Raw genomic sequence first — 19,176 nt, 5'->3', positions numbered from 1 at the left:
CAAGTAAAACAAAAATATAATAAAATAGAAAGATTGTAGCACTAAAATAAAGTCTACAATATCTCAAATTCAAGTAATAGAGAAGTAAAATAAAAAAAGTTAATAAATATAATATAATATAATAAGATAGTAAGATTGTGACTCAAGTAAAACAAAAATATAATAAAATATAAAGATTGTAGCACTAAAATAAAGTCTACAATATCTCAAATTAAAATAATAGAGAAGTAACATTTAAAAAAGTTAATGAATATAATATAATATAATAATAAGATAGTAAGATTGTGACTCAAGTAAAACAAAAATATAATAAAATATAAAGATTGTAGCACTAAAATAAAGTCTACAATACCTCAAATTTGTACTTTATCACAGCAGTTGAGTAAATGTATGCCTACCACTGTCCCTAACATGACCACAGTGACATAATTACATAATAATAATAATAATAATAATAATAATAATAATAATAATAATAGTAATAATAGTAATAATAATAATAATAATAATAGTTTGTTGCTGTTTTCATCCAAACCTTCAAAACACTAGAAATGGCCATCCAACCCTTGGCGCATGCGCAGTCGTGGGCGCTTTAAATTAGTGTTGAGAGGGAACATGAAGGAAGTCCGCAGGTGGACCTGAACAGCGGTCGAGGTGAGCTCAATAACACAACACACACGACAAACACACGTCAACAAACACACTCCTGCCCGAGAAGGAGTCTTTAACAACGCGGTCGTTATAGTCGCTTCGCTCTGTGCTCTTTATTTATATATTTTATCGGTTAAACTAGCCGGAGCTAACGTTAGCTGCTAACGTTAGCTTAGCATAGCTGTTATTGTTTTTCGCGAGAGCCAAAATGGAGGCGCAGGCTGCAGCCAGTGTCCTCCTTCACAGCCACTCCCGAGTCCCCGCATTTTACTCTGTTCTGACTCAGTAGTGAGTTTAAATCCGATTAACGGGACTAGTTTGTGTCTGAATGAGTGTTTGTGCCGCGGTGCTAATGTTAGCTTAGCCTCGGTTTATAGGAAAAGGAGTAAAAGGCTCAGTGTCGCTGCTTTGGTTTAGTCCAAGTGTGAACAGTTAGTGTTATGGCAAGCGGTTTACACTTTACTCCTCTCTGTAATTACATTTTAGACATTTATAAAAGCATTTAAAATAGCGCTCTTACTCTTAAAAATGACAGTTAAAGATACCCACAGTGACATTCTTCCTCTCGTTTCACATATCCACAACAATGACGTCACTTTTGACATTCATGTGTATTGGGGCTTTTCACTTCTAGATATCCACACTTACATTTTACATATCTGTAATTTACTAGGAAAAAGGGCACTTTTACGTATCGGTAATGACATTTTTTACTTGTTAGAATGTATTTTTAGGGAGTCAAAATTACACTAAGCATATCTGAAATTCAAATTATGACTACTCGAGTCAGTTTAATTTTATTTATAGTGCCAAATCATAACAAAGGGTATCTCTGGACACTTTGCAGAGTAGGTGTAGACCACACTCTATGACTTATTTATGATTTTCTTAGACCCAACATACGGTGGCAAAGAAAACCTTCCCTATAACAGTCTGTCAGACCCAGCTTTTGTCATTACCGATGCATACAGGTGCAGTTTTCCTAGTAAGAATTACATTACAGCTATCTAAAATGTAAGTGTTGGTATCTAGAACTGAAAGCCCCAATACACGTGAATGGTAAAAGTGACGTCATTGTTGTGGATATCTGAAATGTGAGTTCGTCCTTAGTAAGAATTACATTAAAGATATCCAGAATGTTCTTTATAGATATCTAAATTATAATTGTGCTTATCTAGAACTGAAAGCTCAATGCACATGGAAAGCAAAAAGTGACGTGATTAGTACTAGTAGGAATTTCATTGTGCATTTATGATACATTGATATTATCGGACGATATTTGCGTTTTTTTCGGTTTATCGCATCTGCCGTTGCGGGCTGCTGCGGTCGTCGATAGTTTTTTTCTGTCATTATTTACAGACAGGCGTCCACATGCAGCTCTGTTTTGCTGGTGACGCCTTTTTAATTTCAATAAATTATCCTTTTTTTAAAAAGAAATTACGACTCATCACATTTGTTATCATCATTGTCTAATTTTTATGATTTTTATCGAAAGTCCCTATCGGCATTGACCCTAAAAAATCCATATCGGTGTAAGCCTATTGTGGATATGGGAAATGCTCTTTTGACCAGAAAGGACTGAATTACAGATATCTGCAACACATCCTGTCTAGTTCTTTAATGTTAAAATCACTTGCCATAGTTAGTGTATATATTTTACAACACTATAGAGACAATACGCCTCCAGTTAAACAGACAACAGTAATAAAACTTGTGTCTTGTGTAATAAAACTTGTGTCTTTGTCTCTGTTTTGCAGGACAGCAGCACTCATGGGAGGTGTCTGTGGTTGAGGCGCTGCAGGATGAACAGCCGTTGTTGTGTTCGCCATGACTCTGAGGTCCACATTGTTTCCACACACAGGATTCAAGCAGGACGCCGACACCGGTGACTTTGACAAGACACATTTCGGGGCCGCCACCGCGAGAGCCGTGAGCCTCAAGGGGGAGTCCCGCGACTTCCTTTTAGATGTTAAAAACGCACACGGGGGCGAGATCCCGAGCAAATCAAAGGACTTAGACCAGAATTACATGAGCAGCAAAGTTTCCCTCGCAGCCACAGTTGCAGAAGTAGTTCAAGGAGACAATAACACTGTGGGGGTATTGTCCCCTGTCAGACAAATGGGGGGTGAGGGAACCCCAGTGAAAGGTAAACCCCTCTCTGCTGACAACATGGATAACCCTCAGATGGCTCTGAACAATAACCCCAAGGATGCTGGTGCGGATGACAGTGTGAAGGGGGTCGTCCCTGAAGTCGTTGGCACTGCATCCATTGAACTCTCCTCTGAGGGCAAGTGGAGGAACATCAGGAAGACCCCTGCAAATCCCCACACACAGGCCAACTGCCTCCGTCAGATTCTCCTCCTCCAACTGGACCTCATCGAACAACAGCAACAACAGCTGCAGTCCAAGGACAAGGAGATCGATGACCTCAAAGCAGAAAAGGATACAGTATGTAGAAGTATTTAACCAACCAGTATTGGTCTGTTGCATAATGTTGATTTTAAAAGCATTTAAAGTTTTTGCCCGGGTCTTTTTTCTTTTTTTTGCAGCTGCTTGCGCGTATTGAACGCATGGAGCGCCGTCTGCAGCTCACAAAGAAGGACCCACCGCGTGACAAGCGCCTTTTCCAGCCCCTGGAGCCATGGACCCCTGACAAAGAGGACATGTGGGATATGGACGCAGAGGAGAGTCCGCGGCCCAAGACAGCCGCTCCGCTCCCCTTTAGCCGGGGAGGCAAAGGTCAAAAGAGGTAAAGTTAATAGCAGACAGCGCTAAGCTTCTCTTATGTGACTTATATTTAATGAAACCACAGTAATGCAAGTAGAAAAGGACACTTTACAGTTCATTAATATGATGTAATCTAACCCGTTCTTAGGGTCATATGTTAGTCAGCCCGGCAACAAGCGATCACTGGTATATTCATCCAGCAGTTCACTACACTAATGAATAACGAAAACAACGTCACAAAACGGAAAAATTCGACCATACACCTTTTTTGAATTCAAGTTTCCCTCTTTCTTCGAACTCATTAGCTTAATTAATTTGTTAACGTACCAAAACACACTTCATTCAGGCTGGACAGAGACAAACCCGTATTAGTTTGTCTTTCCACTGTTCAAACAATCACCAACTCTGGTTTAATCCAAATAAATCCTTAATTCACAGAGTAAGATGTGAAATTATGCAGGCTTCCTTATTCCATTTCTTTATTTGTGCAAATTTCTAAAGATATATAGTTCTTGAATAAAAAGTCTTGTGATATTGTAGTAACTAATCCTTCTCTTTGCACACGCGCACACAGGAAATCTTGCTTTGGAGACGGGAAGGTCCAGAAATCGCGGGGGAAAACCGCCAAACTCCAGCCCCCGAAGCCTGAGATCCAGCCAGGCTCTCCCAGTCAAAGAGAGCTGCGCATTAAGGAAACCCCAGAGAAAATCGTTCCCATGAGGTCGGTGGTCGAGAGGGAGATCACGCTCCCGTTCAAAGAGGAGCCGCAGCTGAGCTGTCAGATCGAAGACCTGCCCTTCATGTCTACTACAGAGATGTACCTCTGCTGCTGGAACCAACCTCCTCTGTCTCCTCTACGGGAGACTTCCCCTAAAAAGGAAGAAGAGGTGGCCAGTGAGTGGACTTCTCATGTAGTACATGATATGCTGATTGTTTGTAAGCGTGACCTATATCCATCTTTAATCACTATATCCATCCAATGATCCAACCCCGTTATCTCAGAGTAACTTCTTGTCCCTCCTTCTTTCTTCGTCCCAGTTCCGTCCTGGAGGGAGAAGCACATAGAGCCTTTGGAAGAGGAAGAGTCCTGTAACCCCGCGGAGGTGAGACACATGATAATACTTCTGCCGCTGGAGTTTAAAAATGAACTCACATGTAATACAAAAAAATTGATAACCATTGAGCCAGTATATAACGATGACTTACGGTACAACAACTACTACTACGACAACAACAACAACATATACTACTACTACTACTACTAGAACAAAACAACAACAACAACTACTACTACTACTACTACTAGAACAAAACAACAACAACAACTACTACTACTACTACTACTACTACTACTACAACAACTACTACAACAACTACTACTCATACTTCTACAACAAAACAACTACTACTACTACTACTACAACAACTACTACTCATACTTCTACAACAAAACAACTACTACTACTACTACTACAACAACTACTACTCATACTTCTACAACAAAACAACTACTACTACTACTACTACAACAACTACTACTCATACTTCTACAACAAAACAACTACTACTACTACTACTCATACTTCTACAACAAAACAACTACTACTACTACTACTACTACTACTACTATTATAACAACAATTTCTACTACAACAAAACAACAACAACTACTACTACTACTACTACTACAACAACAAAACAACACCAACAACTACTACTACAACAACAACTGCTACTACTACTATAAAAACAACTACTACTATAAAAACAACTACTACTACTACTACTACAACATCAACAACTACTACTTCTACAACAAAACAACAACTACTACTACTACTACAACAACAACAACAACAACAACAACAACTACTACTACTACTACTACTACTACTACTACAACAACTACTACTTCTACAACAAAACAACAACTACTACTACTAGAACAAAACAACAACAACTACTACTACTACTACTTAGAGTGTGGTCTATACCTAGTCTGTAAAGTGTCCTGAGATAAGTTTTTTTATGATCTGGCACTATAAATAAAATTGGATTGAACGAAATGATAAATGATCAAATCAGTCCGTTGTTACACGATGTCTGGGCCGATTACATGACCCGCTGCCCCTGCTGTCATCTGGCTTTCATTTAAAAATAGAATTAAGGCTGCGTTCAAACTGCAGGTCTTAATGCACAATTCCGATTTATTGCTCAAATCTGAGTTTTTGTTTGGCCTTTCACATTACGTCTTTAAATGTGGCCGGTCTATGGATCGCTGTGTGAACACCTCACACTCCTGAAGTTACCCACATGAACGGTTGATCATTAATGACATCACGCCACAAAGATGTTTACGGAAGCGAACATGGCAACGGCAACCATTGTTGTAGGACTTTATGGCCCCGTACAGACATTTCTCTCGAAATGCTATGGAAAACGGATCGGTTACAATAAAATGTCCTCACTCTGCTCATGAATCACGTGTGTGACTTTGTCTCCCCATCAAGCTGATGGACGACAGCGTGTTCCTGAAACGCCACTTGAAGCTGGAGTTGGATGAGAAGAGGAGAAAAAGGTACCAAACACTTGACTTAAGATATTTGAATACATACGTTTCTTTAGTTTTGACCAGAGATCGACTGAAACTGTTGATTAAAGTGTGTACTGAGCAGGAAAATCGACTGTTTTTAAACAAATATTAACAACTAGAACATCAATTTACATGAAATGATTTAGATAAATCACCATGTTAATAACACAAACAAGAAATATAGATTAAAGATGAGAAAATAAACATAAAACTCTTTAGGTCTGAACTATGACAGTGACAGATGCTATGATAGAAAGCTGGTCACGTATGCTTCACTGTAATATACGTTTAAGTGGGGGAAAGCCCGGAGTTTGATCATTAAATACAATATTATAGTTAAAATAGCACAAAAGACTAATTCAACCTTTAGTATTATCTAAGTAAGCCGCTGGTTCAGGACCCGGACAGCCTGAGGAAAGAAATTCCTCCTGTAAACACAGAAAAGGAAACACAGGATGGTTGAGATTTAGTGTTTAGTGAAGGACTGATTGAATTTGTGGAGTAATGAAGTTCCCAGACGTCTGTTTAGTCTTTAAGCTACAAATAATCAAGAGTTTCTTCCAACAATAAAGGAGATTTATTGTTTAGTCCTGCTGCCGTTTTGACTGACCTTCCGTGTTTTCAGGTGGGACATCCAGCGAATCAGAGAGCAGCGCATGTTCCAGCGTTTGCAGCAGCGCATGAACAGAAAGAAGGTCGTCGTGGAGACCGAACCTGAGCTCTTATCCTTCTACCCCGACACTGACGACGGTACGTCTGCGCGGCTTTATTCACAATTAAACCGCAGTTCAGCAGCATTTGCGGCATGTTTTTCTAATTGGATTCTTATTTTTCCTCCAGTTGAAACTTTAGTGATCACTCCCTTCCTACCCGTGGTGGCGTTTGGACGACCGCTGCCAAAACTCTCACAACAGTAAGTGTGTTTGTCTTAAATTCTGCTTTGTGACATTTTAACTGTTTTTACCTCATGGCATCATTCCTCTGGTGATTCTGCACGGCAGGACGTTTCCAAGTGTTTCCAAAAATGGTTAAAAAGTGAAAAAACAAATGAACCGGTGAAAGAAAGACGAGAGAATGGAAGGAAGAAACACGCAAAACCTTTTTTACAGATTAGTCATTTAAACGTTTTACTGAGCCTCGATTGTTTAGGAAACAAAAACTTTATTAAACAGTATTAAAATAATAAACTTCAGACATCAGGAGAATCAGGAGAACAGATGTTTTTCCGTGTCAGACGTGTTCTCTCGAACTGGAGAAACCGGCGCTGGGTAGATCGTGCAGGAGGCAGGACATGACGCAGGACATGACGCAGGTTACACCGCGGTCACGTAGCCCGTTCGTCTCCCCGAGCTATTCCTTGAATTTGTCTGATGAGTTTGGCGCCCGCACTTGCCACAGACGTTGCCAAATCTCATTGTCTCTCTGTTCTGTTAGACGTTCATGTTGGCGTCTTTGTGTAAATCGACCTCGGATGTTTGTTTGCCTCCCCTTTCACTCGAACCGCAACATGAAACGTCATCAACACGCCCACCCGCTCACGGTGAATGCTCCGGACAATGAGCTGCTCTATTCATACGTCAGTCGGACATTTAACAGACTTTGTACTTCAACTGATTGATAAACGTGTACGTACGGGTGCTGGAAATCCTTGAAAACACTTGCATTTAAGCGCGGTGTTTACGAGGTTTGACTAAAGTTCTTGGATTTTTAACAAAGTGCTTTAATGGTTCTGTTATACGGTGATGGCGTATATGATAGAACACAGAAAAGACGAGCGACTGAAAATAACATTTTCTGACATTTTTGCATCAAAAATAACTATCTGATTCTCAGATGATCAGAATATTTGGTGATTATATTTATGTGGAGTTGGTTTTCTTTTCATTTGTCGTTCACTGTCTCCAAACATCATGTTGGTTGTTTAAAGGACAATAACCTCTAATTTGATGTGACGAACAAGTGCAATAATAAATCTACTGAACATTGAGGATTGTTCTGCACACAAATACGTAGTTTACCACGTTTTTATGGTGCCGGAAAAGCGTGAAAATGCAACTTAAAATGCTCGAAAAGTGCGAGAATTTGACTTTGACAAAGGCGTAAAGACTGAGTAAAAAATTGAGACAACTGCGTCCGACTGTTTATGTGTGAAAGGATCAACAGATCATTCCTCATTTGTCGTTTTGATGATGGACGCAGAGAACGTTGTCTTGTCTTTAATTTGTCACACGTCTGTACTTTTATTTTTATTTTTTTTCCTGCAGTTAAATTTAAAAACATGGAAATCTTAAACTGAAACGTTTATTCTTTTCTTGCAGGAACTTCGAGCTGCCTTGGCTGGACGACAGAAGTCGATGTCGCATCGAGGTGCCCAAAAAACACACTCCGCACCGGACCTGTCGAAAGTGAGAGACGCCGCTCCACGCTCAGATTAGAAAACGCTATTTTTGTCTTGCCTGTGGGGGCTGAAAGGACACGTCACCGGTCGCCGTGTACAGTTTAACTGCTGTTGTTTTCACTCTGAAGTCTCCACACGGACCAGCTGATCTCCTGCAGAGTATCATAGAAGATCGCTGCGATATTTTTGGTCTCTGACACATCTGAAGGGAGATTAATCCCCGGATGCCACAAGATTAAAGTCCCTGTCGTGTTCGCAGCTGTTGAAGATCATACATTTTAAAAAAGTGTATGTAAGATGTTGCAGCTGTGCCATCCAGAACTGACTTCCTCACATACAAAGTGGACTTTCTATGCAGTCAAGTGGACTCTAACGTTGAGCGCATTCATGTGGGGGTGTAAAAAAAATAAAAAGCGCTTGTGCTGTACGTCACGAGCAATGCAACAACCTTTTGTTCAGGGTTAATCCCACCGCGCTCATTCTCTCCGCCTAAAAAAAGGCAAAATCAGACCGTACCATCAGACCGTACCCTGCTGCGTGTTTCCTTTAATCGTTCGCACACAACGTCAAATCAGATTTGACCAATGTTTCGTGTGATGTCGGGAGTTTTGAGCATAAAAATCGCAGCCCGGTCCAATTTAAGAAAAAGCAACAACCAGATGATTGTCGCGTGTTCCCGGTTCGTGTCACGAAACAACAACGGCGCCTACAATTCGAGCGGGTGGCGTAAAAACCCAGTGTTCTGTCCCCTTTTCTCTTCCTTTCTTTCTTTTTACACGTGAGTTGCATGGACTCTTATTTAGCTGTTTCAAGAATAACCACGGTAGCATGGCTTCAACCCCTCGAGCGGAGACTGATCTCTGCTCATCGGGCTGCGGAAACTCCAGAATATTCTTTTAAAAGCATGACTTTCGGCCGCGCTGTTGGAGCCACGGCCGCCGCGTTCATCCATCTAATAACCGTTCTGATCGTTGGTGTGTCCGATCTTTCCCGTACGCTCACATCCAGTGGATATTAGGCGACTCGTGTGTACGCATTTGTTCCCTGGGGGATATTTGACGTGTCCAGGGAACCTTTTTAGACGACGAATACGCTTTTCTAGCTGTAGTTCTAGGGATGTACGCTCTTTAACATGCTGCCAGTTACTCTCTTCCTCCCGGTGTTTGATTTCCGCCCGTGTTTCCTCCCCCGCTGCGTTCGCTCGGCCTCTTTTTACGTACGATGCAATGGCTTCTTTTGTTTGTTGCAGCTCTAACGCTTCGACTGCCCGGCGTCTGTTTGGAAAACACACAGTTGAGTTTCTTTTTCTGTACATAGCTTCCAGAAAGAAATGTACATAAAACATGGCTATTGTTATTTTTTTATTATTTAATGTTCGAAGTGTTCAGTACATTCAATATTGTTCTATAATTGTATGTTGACAAATTTACAGTTTTGAAAGTTAAATTCTTTTGGAATAAAAATGAACGTGTCTACGGTAATTTGGGTTTGGTGGCGTTTGGTTTTGAGTTTTAGAAAATCTGATTTTTTTATTTAAATGCACTTAAACACTTTTAAAATGTAGTTATTAAAGAATTTTAAAGGATTTTTTATTTTACAGATTAAAAATAAATGTCAGTGCGCTCTGGGTTACAAAACACTGGATACTACACTTATATATATATATATTATGAATATTATTTATAATATTTGATGTATTATGCATATTTATTATATATTATCCAGGCTCTATTTTATATATTATGCATATTATTTATTATATATTATCCAGGCTCTATTTTATATATTATGAATATTATTTATTATATATTATCCAGGATCTATTTTATATTTAATGCATATTATTTATTATATATTATCTAGGCTCTATTTTATATTTTATGCATATTATTTATTATATATTATCCAGGCTCTATTTTATATTTTATGCATATTATTTATTATATATTATCTAGGCTCTATTTTATATATTATGCATATTATTTATTATATATTATCCAGGCTCTATTTTATATATTATGAATATTATTTATTATATATTATCCAGGATCTATTTTATATTTAATGCATATTATTTATTATATATTATCTAGGCTCTATTTTATATTTTATGCATATTATTTATTATATATTATCCAGGCTCTATTTTATATTTTATGCATATTATTTATTATATATTATCCAGGCACTATTTTATATTTAATGCATATTATTTATTATATATTATCCAGGCTCTATTTTATATATTATGCACGTTATATATGCATGACAAAACTGAGTGTAAAAAGGTCATTATACATTTTGAACACTATGAATAGAACATTAAACACATTTTTAACATTTATTTTGTATTTAAAATATTATATACATAAATAAAATCAATTTCACTGGATTTTTATGAATTTAAAGAATAAATTTAGACTTAAAAACACAAAAAAGAATTTATATAAAATATTATTTTACATTTTTGAAAAATAATTATTATAGTTCAATCCCAATTCTACTATTTCCTTGTTTCTCCGTATCATTGTGTAAAGTGCATGTTTGTCAATAACAAACTAAGAAAAGCTGAAGTTCTACTTTATATGACACAAGTTCAACATGATGCAGCTGTATTCTTTGTGTTTCTCTGAGTGAAACGTCGTTAAATCAGACGAACGTCTTGTTAAATCTGGAAAAAAGAAACTTTATTGAAGAAAGAAAAGCAAAAACAGGACGGGGGAAGTTTTGGTGAAAATCCAGCTGACGTCAAAAACACCACGGAGACGCGGTTCCCGAGCGCCTCAGCGCCGCTGGAGAGCCACCTCTGTTTCTTTCTTTTGTCCTTTTTATAGAGTTGTGTAAAATAAACCGACCCCGTTTGTGAATTTAGACAGAAAAGACGTCGAGGTGACACACTTTAGGTACCGTCAACTCCCACAAATGAACATAATCAAAAAGCAAAAAGTGTGATTATATGATGATGATACGAAGAACGCCTGAAGTCCGAACAGTACGACACGTAAAACATCCACTTCTGTCCTCTCACCGTCTCCTTTTGGCTTCTTTTAAACATTTTTAGTGTTAAATAAACTGTGAAAACACCGTCGTGCCGTCATGAGGAGTTAGTATTTACACAGATTGGAGAAATAAATCTTCACTGTCAGAGAGTTTGGCAGTCGTAAATGAGAAAACCTACGAAGGTTTGAGGGTTTTTCTTATTTTGTTTGTTGATAAAATACATAAAACACGCATGAAAAATGAAAACACCTCAAACAGAAAGCCACACACCTTCATAACGCGGCGGAAACAGCGAGTGTTCTGCCGGTTACACCTTCAAAAAGGACCTAAAACACAGAGACTGGAGTATGTGTGTGTCTGTATTAACGGCTGCGTCACGGCGTCGGACGCGTGACGGCGTGTTCAGTCTCTCCGGAGGTTATTCAGCCGCTCCTCCAGGTCTGCGTCGGCGTCGGCCAGGGCGGCCTGGGGCTCGGCCTTCTTTCCTCCGGCCACAGACAAGCTCCCTCCGGTGCTCGGGAGGTCTGCCCGGGGGTAAAACACACACGTCAAATACCAGACAAAAGGAAATCAATTACATTTGTGTTTGTTTATTTGTTTCCGAGCAAGTAAAGAGAGAAAATAGGGATAAAATGCACAGCTCCTCCTCGTTCTTGTACCTCATGAAAACAACCCTCCCGTCTGACCTCTTGAACTGAATATTGTCTTTACTTTGCTTGAGCTCCGCGCCCAAATTATTCCACAGTCGACTGAAATGCACAAACTCTTCAGAGTCGTTTCTTTAAATTAAACTTTCCTCTCCAATAATAACGACTCTCTCTGTCAAAGAACGCCTTCTGTTAGCGACCACGTTAATAATCCAACAAGGGTAAACATCAAAAAGGCTCTTTTTTGTAATAGTCCTTATGTTTGCAGGGGGCTTTTGTCGGCGTAACCTTGTTTTCTTACCTGACAGTTGGTCGGACAGGTTGAGACCCAGCTCGTCCAGCACTTGGGACACGATGGCGTCGCTGTGCACGAAGAAGAGACACGGTCACAAAATGGTCAAAGTGAATTCAAAACCCTTTCCAAACATTTGAACCACATTTTTAGTTTGTTTGTGATGACTCCTAGAGAGACGGGCCGGAAACACAAGGTTCTTTATTGTTATATTTGTTATTATGGTCCCAACAATTTCTCAGTACACTTGCATGACACCTGGCGTCAAGGGACCTTCGCATGACGTCTGTGAAAACGGCCTATTTAACATGGGGCTCAATGAGGAACTGCTCCGTTATGAAACCTGCCCCTAGTGGACACTCGGAGAACTGCAATTTTAGGCACTTAAGGAAGTGGCTGTGTTTGGGGCTTGGTCTCAGTCCCTTACCTCTCGTCCTCATCGTCCTCGTCTCCCATGGCGTCGTCGATGGCGTCATTCATCATCTCCTCTTTCATGTCCATGATTTCACTCTGCTTCTCAAACTCCATCATGATCTTCTGAATCTGAGGCAGTTTCAGCTGCAGAAGTGGAGAAAACACGACACCGTCAACATCAGGAGCTTTACACCATCAAAGAGTGTGTTTCAGAGTTTGTGCTTTTTCTGACAGACCTGTCTGTTCATGGTGGCCATGGCTTTGGTGACGCCTTTCATAGCCTGCGCCATGCTGTTGTTGGACTTGAGCGTCTGTATCTTGAGACTGACGGCCTGAATGTTGGCCTTCATCATGATGAACTTCTTGACGTAGCGCCGTGTGCGGACTAAATCTTTGGCCATGATCTTGACGGCGTCCTGCAAAAACAAACCACACAAATCACAGTCAGGACGACAAACTAGCCTCTCCTCATAAAACACGTTATTTCCCTTCCCCCTCACCATTTGTCCCTGTTTGGCCATTTTCTTGATGTCAGCGATGATCTTCTTCTCCTGTTGCTCCAGCTTCATGCGCTCCCGGTCCAGTTCTCTCATGGCTCGATTGAGCGCCCTCTGATTCTGCCTCAGCATCTCCTCCGGCGTCCTCCTCTTCCCAAACAGGAACTCCATCTGTGTGGAAACAGCAAGAGCAGAATGGCGATACAGTCAAACTACAGACGCACAGGTAAAGACTGACTCTAGGAAAATAAATGACTCTAGAACTGATTAGTCACTTCATCTTTTGGTGCTTTTTCATGTATTTCTTTCTTATTCCTTTACTGTGTTAAATGGAAAAATATTAACTTGATAAACACGTTTTGGAAAGAATTCTGGGGCTGAAACAATTTCCAGATTAAATGAGTTGTTGAGTGACCAAACAACTTTGAATGTAATGTAATTATATAATTATTTAATTTCTCAAACAAAAAGTCCAAAACATTCTCTACGTCCTACTTCGTCTTCTCTGTTCCGTATCACTGTACATTAAATATCCTAGAACAAGAACAAGTCACTTAATGACTAAATGACTTAATGATTAATCAATTAATCAAAGAAATAACTGACAAACTTATCTATAATCAGTGGGATGAAACTAAGTACGTTGGTACTTTGGTTTTCTTCTCATGCAACTTTCTATTAATATTGAACCTTTTACTGAACTGTGTTCATCTGATAGCTTGAGTTACTTTACACATTTTTGCACACAAAACAAAAAACGTTTACAGTGCAGGTGAAACGATTAGAAAATTAAATGGCAACTTTTTAAAAACATAAAATAATGTTAATTTATTAGTAATTAGCTTTGTGTTTTGGGTAAACTATATGCCTGTATTAATAATAATAACAATAAAAATGTTAGCTTACCCAAAACACATGAAAATAAGCTATCTGTGATAATAATAATACAAATTTAAAATTAAAATGTTAGTTCACCCAAAACACATGAAAATTTTTTACGCTATTTACATGTGTTAACAATAATACATGTAAAAACTAAAAGTGTTAGCTTTTTTTCATGTCATTTGGGAAAACTATCTGCCTGTATTAATAATAATCAAAATAAGAAATAATAATAAAAACTTTAGATAATTTCCAAGTGTTTGGGTAAACTATCTGTGATAATAATAATAAAAGTAAAAAATAAAAGGTTATTTTCATGTCTTCTGAGGTAAACTATCTGTCTGTATTATTATTAATAAAAATAACAATTAAAACATAGCTTGTTTTCATGTCTTTTGAGGTAAACTATCTGTCTGTATTAATAATAATAAAAACAAAAACTATCTTATTTTAATGTGCTTTGGATTTACTATCTGCCTGTATTAATTTTAATTAGTTTTTAATTTTTACATATTTTTGCCGTGTGGAATTTGTACTTTAACTTAAGTAATATTAATATTAATAATATATAGCACTTTCCAGTGTACTCAAACACACTTTACATTTAAATAAATAAAATAAAAATCACCCAGGATGTTGTTTTTTACACATAATCATGGCTCAGTTTCTAACTCTGTTGCCGACAGTGTTTTAATGGAAGTATTACTCAGCAGTTTAATAACAGTTGGTTGTGTGTCCGGAGGCCTGGAGGCTCCGTCCGGCCGTGTTCGAGCTCCTAAATCCGCCTGAACACCTCCCTGTCAGCTCCAGCGCCTCACACCCACTAACCGCAGCTTAACGGAAAAGTACCCCGGCAGATGTGTCTCTCTCACCGCGTAAAAAAGACGGTGATCCGGGAGGTTAGTCGGTGCTTTGAGGCGTCTTCTCCGACTTCAACTCGACACAATTTTGAACAATTATTTGTTTTCTTTCCGACACTTCCGTGTTGCGATAGTTTCACTTCCGGGAAATGACGCAATTACGTAAGCTTGAAAACAGACGTCACATTTTCCCCCCGCCGGCGTCATAGCGTCACAGTCAGTTGTCAAGTTCACGCACCACAGGAAGAAACGTGACCTTTCAAAATAAAAGCCGTCATTCAAGAATCTGTTACATTTTCTTTATTAACTGGTTCTGCTTTAATAAGTACTTTAATTAAGTTCAAGTTCAGCAAAAATATGTATTATTATTATTTTCTTTTTTTATAGGAATTTACACATGAAGGATATTTTACAGGCTGATTCCAGGATATAATTTATTATTTTATTATATTGTTATTTTATATTTTTGTTCTTAAATTTCCAGTTTCTAACTATTTTATTAAAAATATATATATAAGTACAAACTATTAAATGTTATTATTATTATTACTATTATTATTAGCAGTATCATTATTATTATTATCATTATTATTAAGTACTTTAATTAAGTTCAAATTAGGAAAAATATGAAATATAATTATTATTATTGCCATTTTTATTAATATTATTATCATTATTATTAGCACAAATATTAAATAAGTACTTTAATTAAGTTCAAGTTCAGCAAAATATGAAATCAAAATATTATTGTTATTATTATTATTGGGTTTTTTTTCTGGGAATTTGCATATGAAGGATATTTTACTGGCTGATTCCAGGATAAAATATATCATGTTATATTATATAGTAATTTTACATTTTACTTTATAAATATTTCGTTAAAAAGTTGCACTCGTTATGCAGCCTATTTGTTTTGTACCTGATTGTTTACTTTATTTTTCACAAATTGCTTTTATTTTATAGGTGAAAGCGTTCGACATCCGGTCATAATCTTCCGTACTTTACGTTGCTGGCTTGCACGTGCGTATTTCATGCATTAACATGTCAGCCATGGAGGAAGAGAGTTGTTGAACAGAGGAACAACATTTGTGGATTAATGGACGGTTTCTTCTCAGTGTCTCTGTTTAAACATGTGGTTCCTCTTCAGCAGAATCTCTCCTCAGCACCAGTTGCTGCCTGTGTGGACCAGAGGACTGCACAAGCCTGCACCAACCTCCAGAGTGGACTCTTACCATGTCTCAGCATCTCTCCTGTGTCCAGAGGGCAGCAGCAGCATCAACCCTGCGGTGAAGAGACGACGCAGGACCTTAAATACCTCCAGTGTCCAACACAAGCCTGTTGTACGTGAAGGTGTGCAGACGCATGAGAGGTCAGCTCAGAGTAAAGCGTGGAGAAATGAGACCCCAGAGTTGCAGAGGTCAAATGAGAGGAGAGGGCACGACAGCAGGGTGTCATCTGAACTGAGGAGGCTGAGTCTGGAGGACTTCCCTGCAGAGAAGAAGCAGCAGCAGCAGCAGCAGCAGAAGATGGTGGTGGGACAGAGGTCAGCGCTGGACTCCAGAGCTCACAGCCATGAGATTGTTTTTGGCATCGCTCCCTGTGTCCTGGCTCTCACTCAGGGCAGAAGGAAGGCCCTGAAACTGTTTGTGAAAGACGGCGAGGCCTCTCACAGGGAGTCTGTGCTGAAGGTGTGTGAGGAGGCTCATCGGCGGGAAGTGCCAGTCCACAGGGTCAGTAAGAGAGACCTGGACAAGATGTCTTCGGGACGGGTGCATCAGGGAGTGTGTCTGCAAGCGAGTCCTCTGGGATACCTCACCGAAGACAGAGACGCTGCACCCAGTGGCGGATTAAGGTGGTCATGGGCCCCTGGGCTACTGTTTGTTTGGGCCCCCCCATATCATGAATCATGCTTTATCAGAAAAGCAGTTATCTGACATTTTAACGCTTTAATGTTTAGTAACAGTGAGTGACCGCAGCTGATTGGGTCAATGTGTCCCATATCTATCCAATCAGTGACTTCAGTTTTTTAAATGTTTCTAAGGAGGCGAGTTTTTTCTCTCAGTGAGGTAAACAGGGTTCGTACACCTTTTCCAAGGTCAAATTGGTGCTTTCAAGGTCCATTTTCAAGCTTTTCCAGCACCTTACTGCTGTGGTAAATTATAGATTTCTACAAATATTGAAGATTATTAATTTTTTTACCACGTTAAAAGAGATGGTTTTATGCTATAAATTACTAAAATTGTGTTCTGTAACAATAGAAGGACAGAAAATAGAAAAATGCGAATAGAATTTCACGCACTTTTTTCAAAATTCAAGCACTTTTCAAACCTTTTCATTGCTTTTTTAATGATTGCAAGCACTTGTACGAACCCTGGGTAAATTAAATTGTGTCAGCCTGTGCATTAATCTGTCTCTGTCTGCACCCAACAGCGGACGCACCCCTCTCTGGCTCGTCCTGGAGAGAATCCAGGACCCGATGAACATGGGCGCCATCCTGCGTTCGGCTTACTTCCTCGGCGTGGACAGAGTCGTCAGCAGTCTCCGCCACAGCTGCCCGTTGTCTCCCGTGGTCAGTAAGGCCAGCTCGGGCGCCATGGAGGTGATCTGGGTTTACGGATATGAAAACCTGGAGGACATGGTGAAGGGGAAGGTGGCGCGGGGCTGGCAGGTGGTTGGCACCGTGGGAGCCGATGAAGCACAGGGGGTTCCCGTCACTCAGTGTTCAGACTTTCAGATGAGCAAACCCACGGTGTTGTTGATGGGGAGTGAGGGGGAAGGGTTGTCCCGGCAGCTGCTCTCTCTGTGTCACACTCTCCTCACCGTCCCGGCTGGCAGAGAGCTGTTCCCCGGCATCGAGTCGCTCAACGTGTCTGTAGCGACGGGCATCCTGCTGCACTCTCTGCTGTCGTCCAGGAGGTCGCCCAGATGATGACCACCTTATATCATGCACATTCTCAGGTTCATTGTTGTATTTTGTGTTTTACGTGCTTTACTGTACTAAAAACACATTGTTTTTTCTTATACTGTGTCTGAATATACCTCTGTTCCCCCTGAGCTCTTCCTGAAAAAGGCCCAGTCTGCTCTGATTGGTCAGTGTTTCCAGCTCCTCCTCCTCTGCACTCTTGGCGTCTGCACCGTGATTGCAGCCGGGGAATAGACCTGTCGCGATAACGAGTTTTGCTTGGCGATACATTGTCCTAGAAATCGTAGCGAGAAGTGATAATTTTGCCGTATTGAGACCATTTTCATCTCATATAATGATAATGGAATAATAATGCAAGTCCACCCTTTCAAGTATCAATAAATGTTTATTTCTAAAGAATATTTAACATAACAACTGAAAGACATTTTGAAAATACAAAATAAAAAAGCAAACAATAAATAAAATGGACTCTTAGGGCGCACTCATTTGTACCGTGCACAAACACGCTTCACAGCTAAAGTCTGGTTCGTTTGACCAGTGTGAGTACAACTGTAACGCGCCCAGGCACGGCACGCTTGCCGGCCGCGGCCCGGGTGAGAGAGGTGACTTTTGTAAATCACGGATGCACGTGTACGGGCGAGCTAGACAGCGGTCCTTATGTCGGACACTTAAAAAGATGCTGCCAAATGGTTTGCAGTGGTTTGATGCAGAGGTGGAGTGTTTACTGCAGATTTGGACGGATAAAACGTTCAAAAGCAGACAAAACTAAATCTCTGAGTTTTGATGACGTATAAGCACAAGACATATTGGAGCCACGGCCCGGATCATTTCAAGTAATGTGAGAACAAACAGGCCTGGGACGCGGGGGAAGAGGGAGGGACAATCACTTGCTGGCTCACCTCAGGTGAAGTGGTTCACCGCGGTCAGTGGGTTTGAACCTGCAGTGCTCCAGCACGGCAGCTGTGGCGTTCGCTTTGAAACCAACTCCATCTTTGTTTTATACCTCCAAATCTTCTCACAGGGCTCTCCTACTGCACTCTGGGTAACTCAAGGGGTCCGCCTCGCTAACTGCGACAGGCCTACCGGGGAATGACTGTAATGGCACTGCAACTCCACTTTCTACCTCTATCTATATCTATATATATATACAACTACACTAGAATATATATATATATATATATATATATATATATTCTAGTGTAGTTGTGACTTCACAATGGTACCGGAAGCCCTGATGGCTCGTTTAAAGGCACTGTTTCTGAATACTGTGTGCGTTTTTCGGTGGATTGAGA

The 19,176-nt window shown here is 39.8% G+C and overlaps 3 protein-coding genes across 4 annotated transcripts; 2 read left to right on the top strand and 1 right to left on the bottom strand.

The window, feature by feature from the left end:
- The first annotated feature begins 607 nt into the window (after positions 1-607).
- Positions 608-9,844, top strand: msl1b (MSL complex subunit 1b). Of its 2 annotated transcripts, none has more exons than XM_083932593.1 (9): positions 608-654; positions 2,409-3,099; positions 3,201-3,400; positions 3,953-4,272; positions 4,417-4,481; positions 5,889-5,956; positions 6,597-6,721; positions 6,812-6,884; positions 8,290-9,844. In XM_083932593.1, the coding sequence occupies exons 2-9, from the start codon at positions 2,479-2,481 to the stop codon at positions 8,378-8,380; spliced, it is 1,563 nt and encodes a 520-aa protein (XP_083788719.1). In that variant the 5' UTR covers positions 608-654; positions 2,409-2,478; the 3' UTR covers positions 8,381-9,844. The 2 variants fall into 2 exon arrangements, with proteins under 2 accessions (XP_083788719.1, XP_083788718.1); XM_083932592.1 differs by having other exon boundaries at positions 3,953-4,314.
- A 1,195-nt stretch (positions 9,845-11,039) lies between these two features.
- chmp2a (charged multivesicular body protein 2A) lies at positions 11,040-15,106 on the bottom strand. The gene is made up of 6 exons (XM_083932934.1): positions 14,974-15,106; positions 13,223-13,390; positions 12,959-13,138; positions 12,736-12,866; positions 12,318-12,379; positions 11,040-11,893 (listed from the first exon to the last, which is right to left on the bottom strand). Exons 2-6 carry the CDS (start codon positions 13,388-13,390, stop codon positions 11,772-11,774), a joined length of 663 nt encoding a protein of 220 aa, XP_083789060.1. The 5' UTR covers positions 14,974-15,106; the 3' UTR covers positions 11,040-11,771.
- Positions 15,107-16,368: 1,262 nt separating this feature from the next.
- On the top strand, positions 16,369-18,243 carry mrm1 (mitochondrial rRNA methyltransferase 1 homolog). Its single transcript, XM_083933309.1, has 2 exons — positions 16,369-16,813; positions 17,392-18,243. Exons 1-2 carry the CDS (start codon positions 16,488-16,490, stop codon positions 17,888-17,890), a joined length of 825 nt encoding a protein of 274 aa, XP_083789435.1. The 5' UTR covers positions 16,369-16,487; the 3' UTR covers positions 17,891-18,243.
- Positions 18,244-19,176: the final 933 nt, after the last annotated feature.

Source organism: Echiichthys vipera, assembly GCF_963691815.1.
Source record: "Echiichthys vipera genome assembly, chromosome: 18".
Classification (NCBI taxonomy): domain Eukaryota; kingdom Metazoa; phylum Chordata; class Actinopteri; order Perciformes; family Trachinidae; genus Echiichthys; species Echiichthys vipera.
The sequence above is the reverse complement of the archived record's forward strand: the minus strand, read 5'-3'. Positions and strand labels throughout refer to the sequence as shown.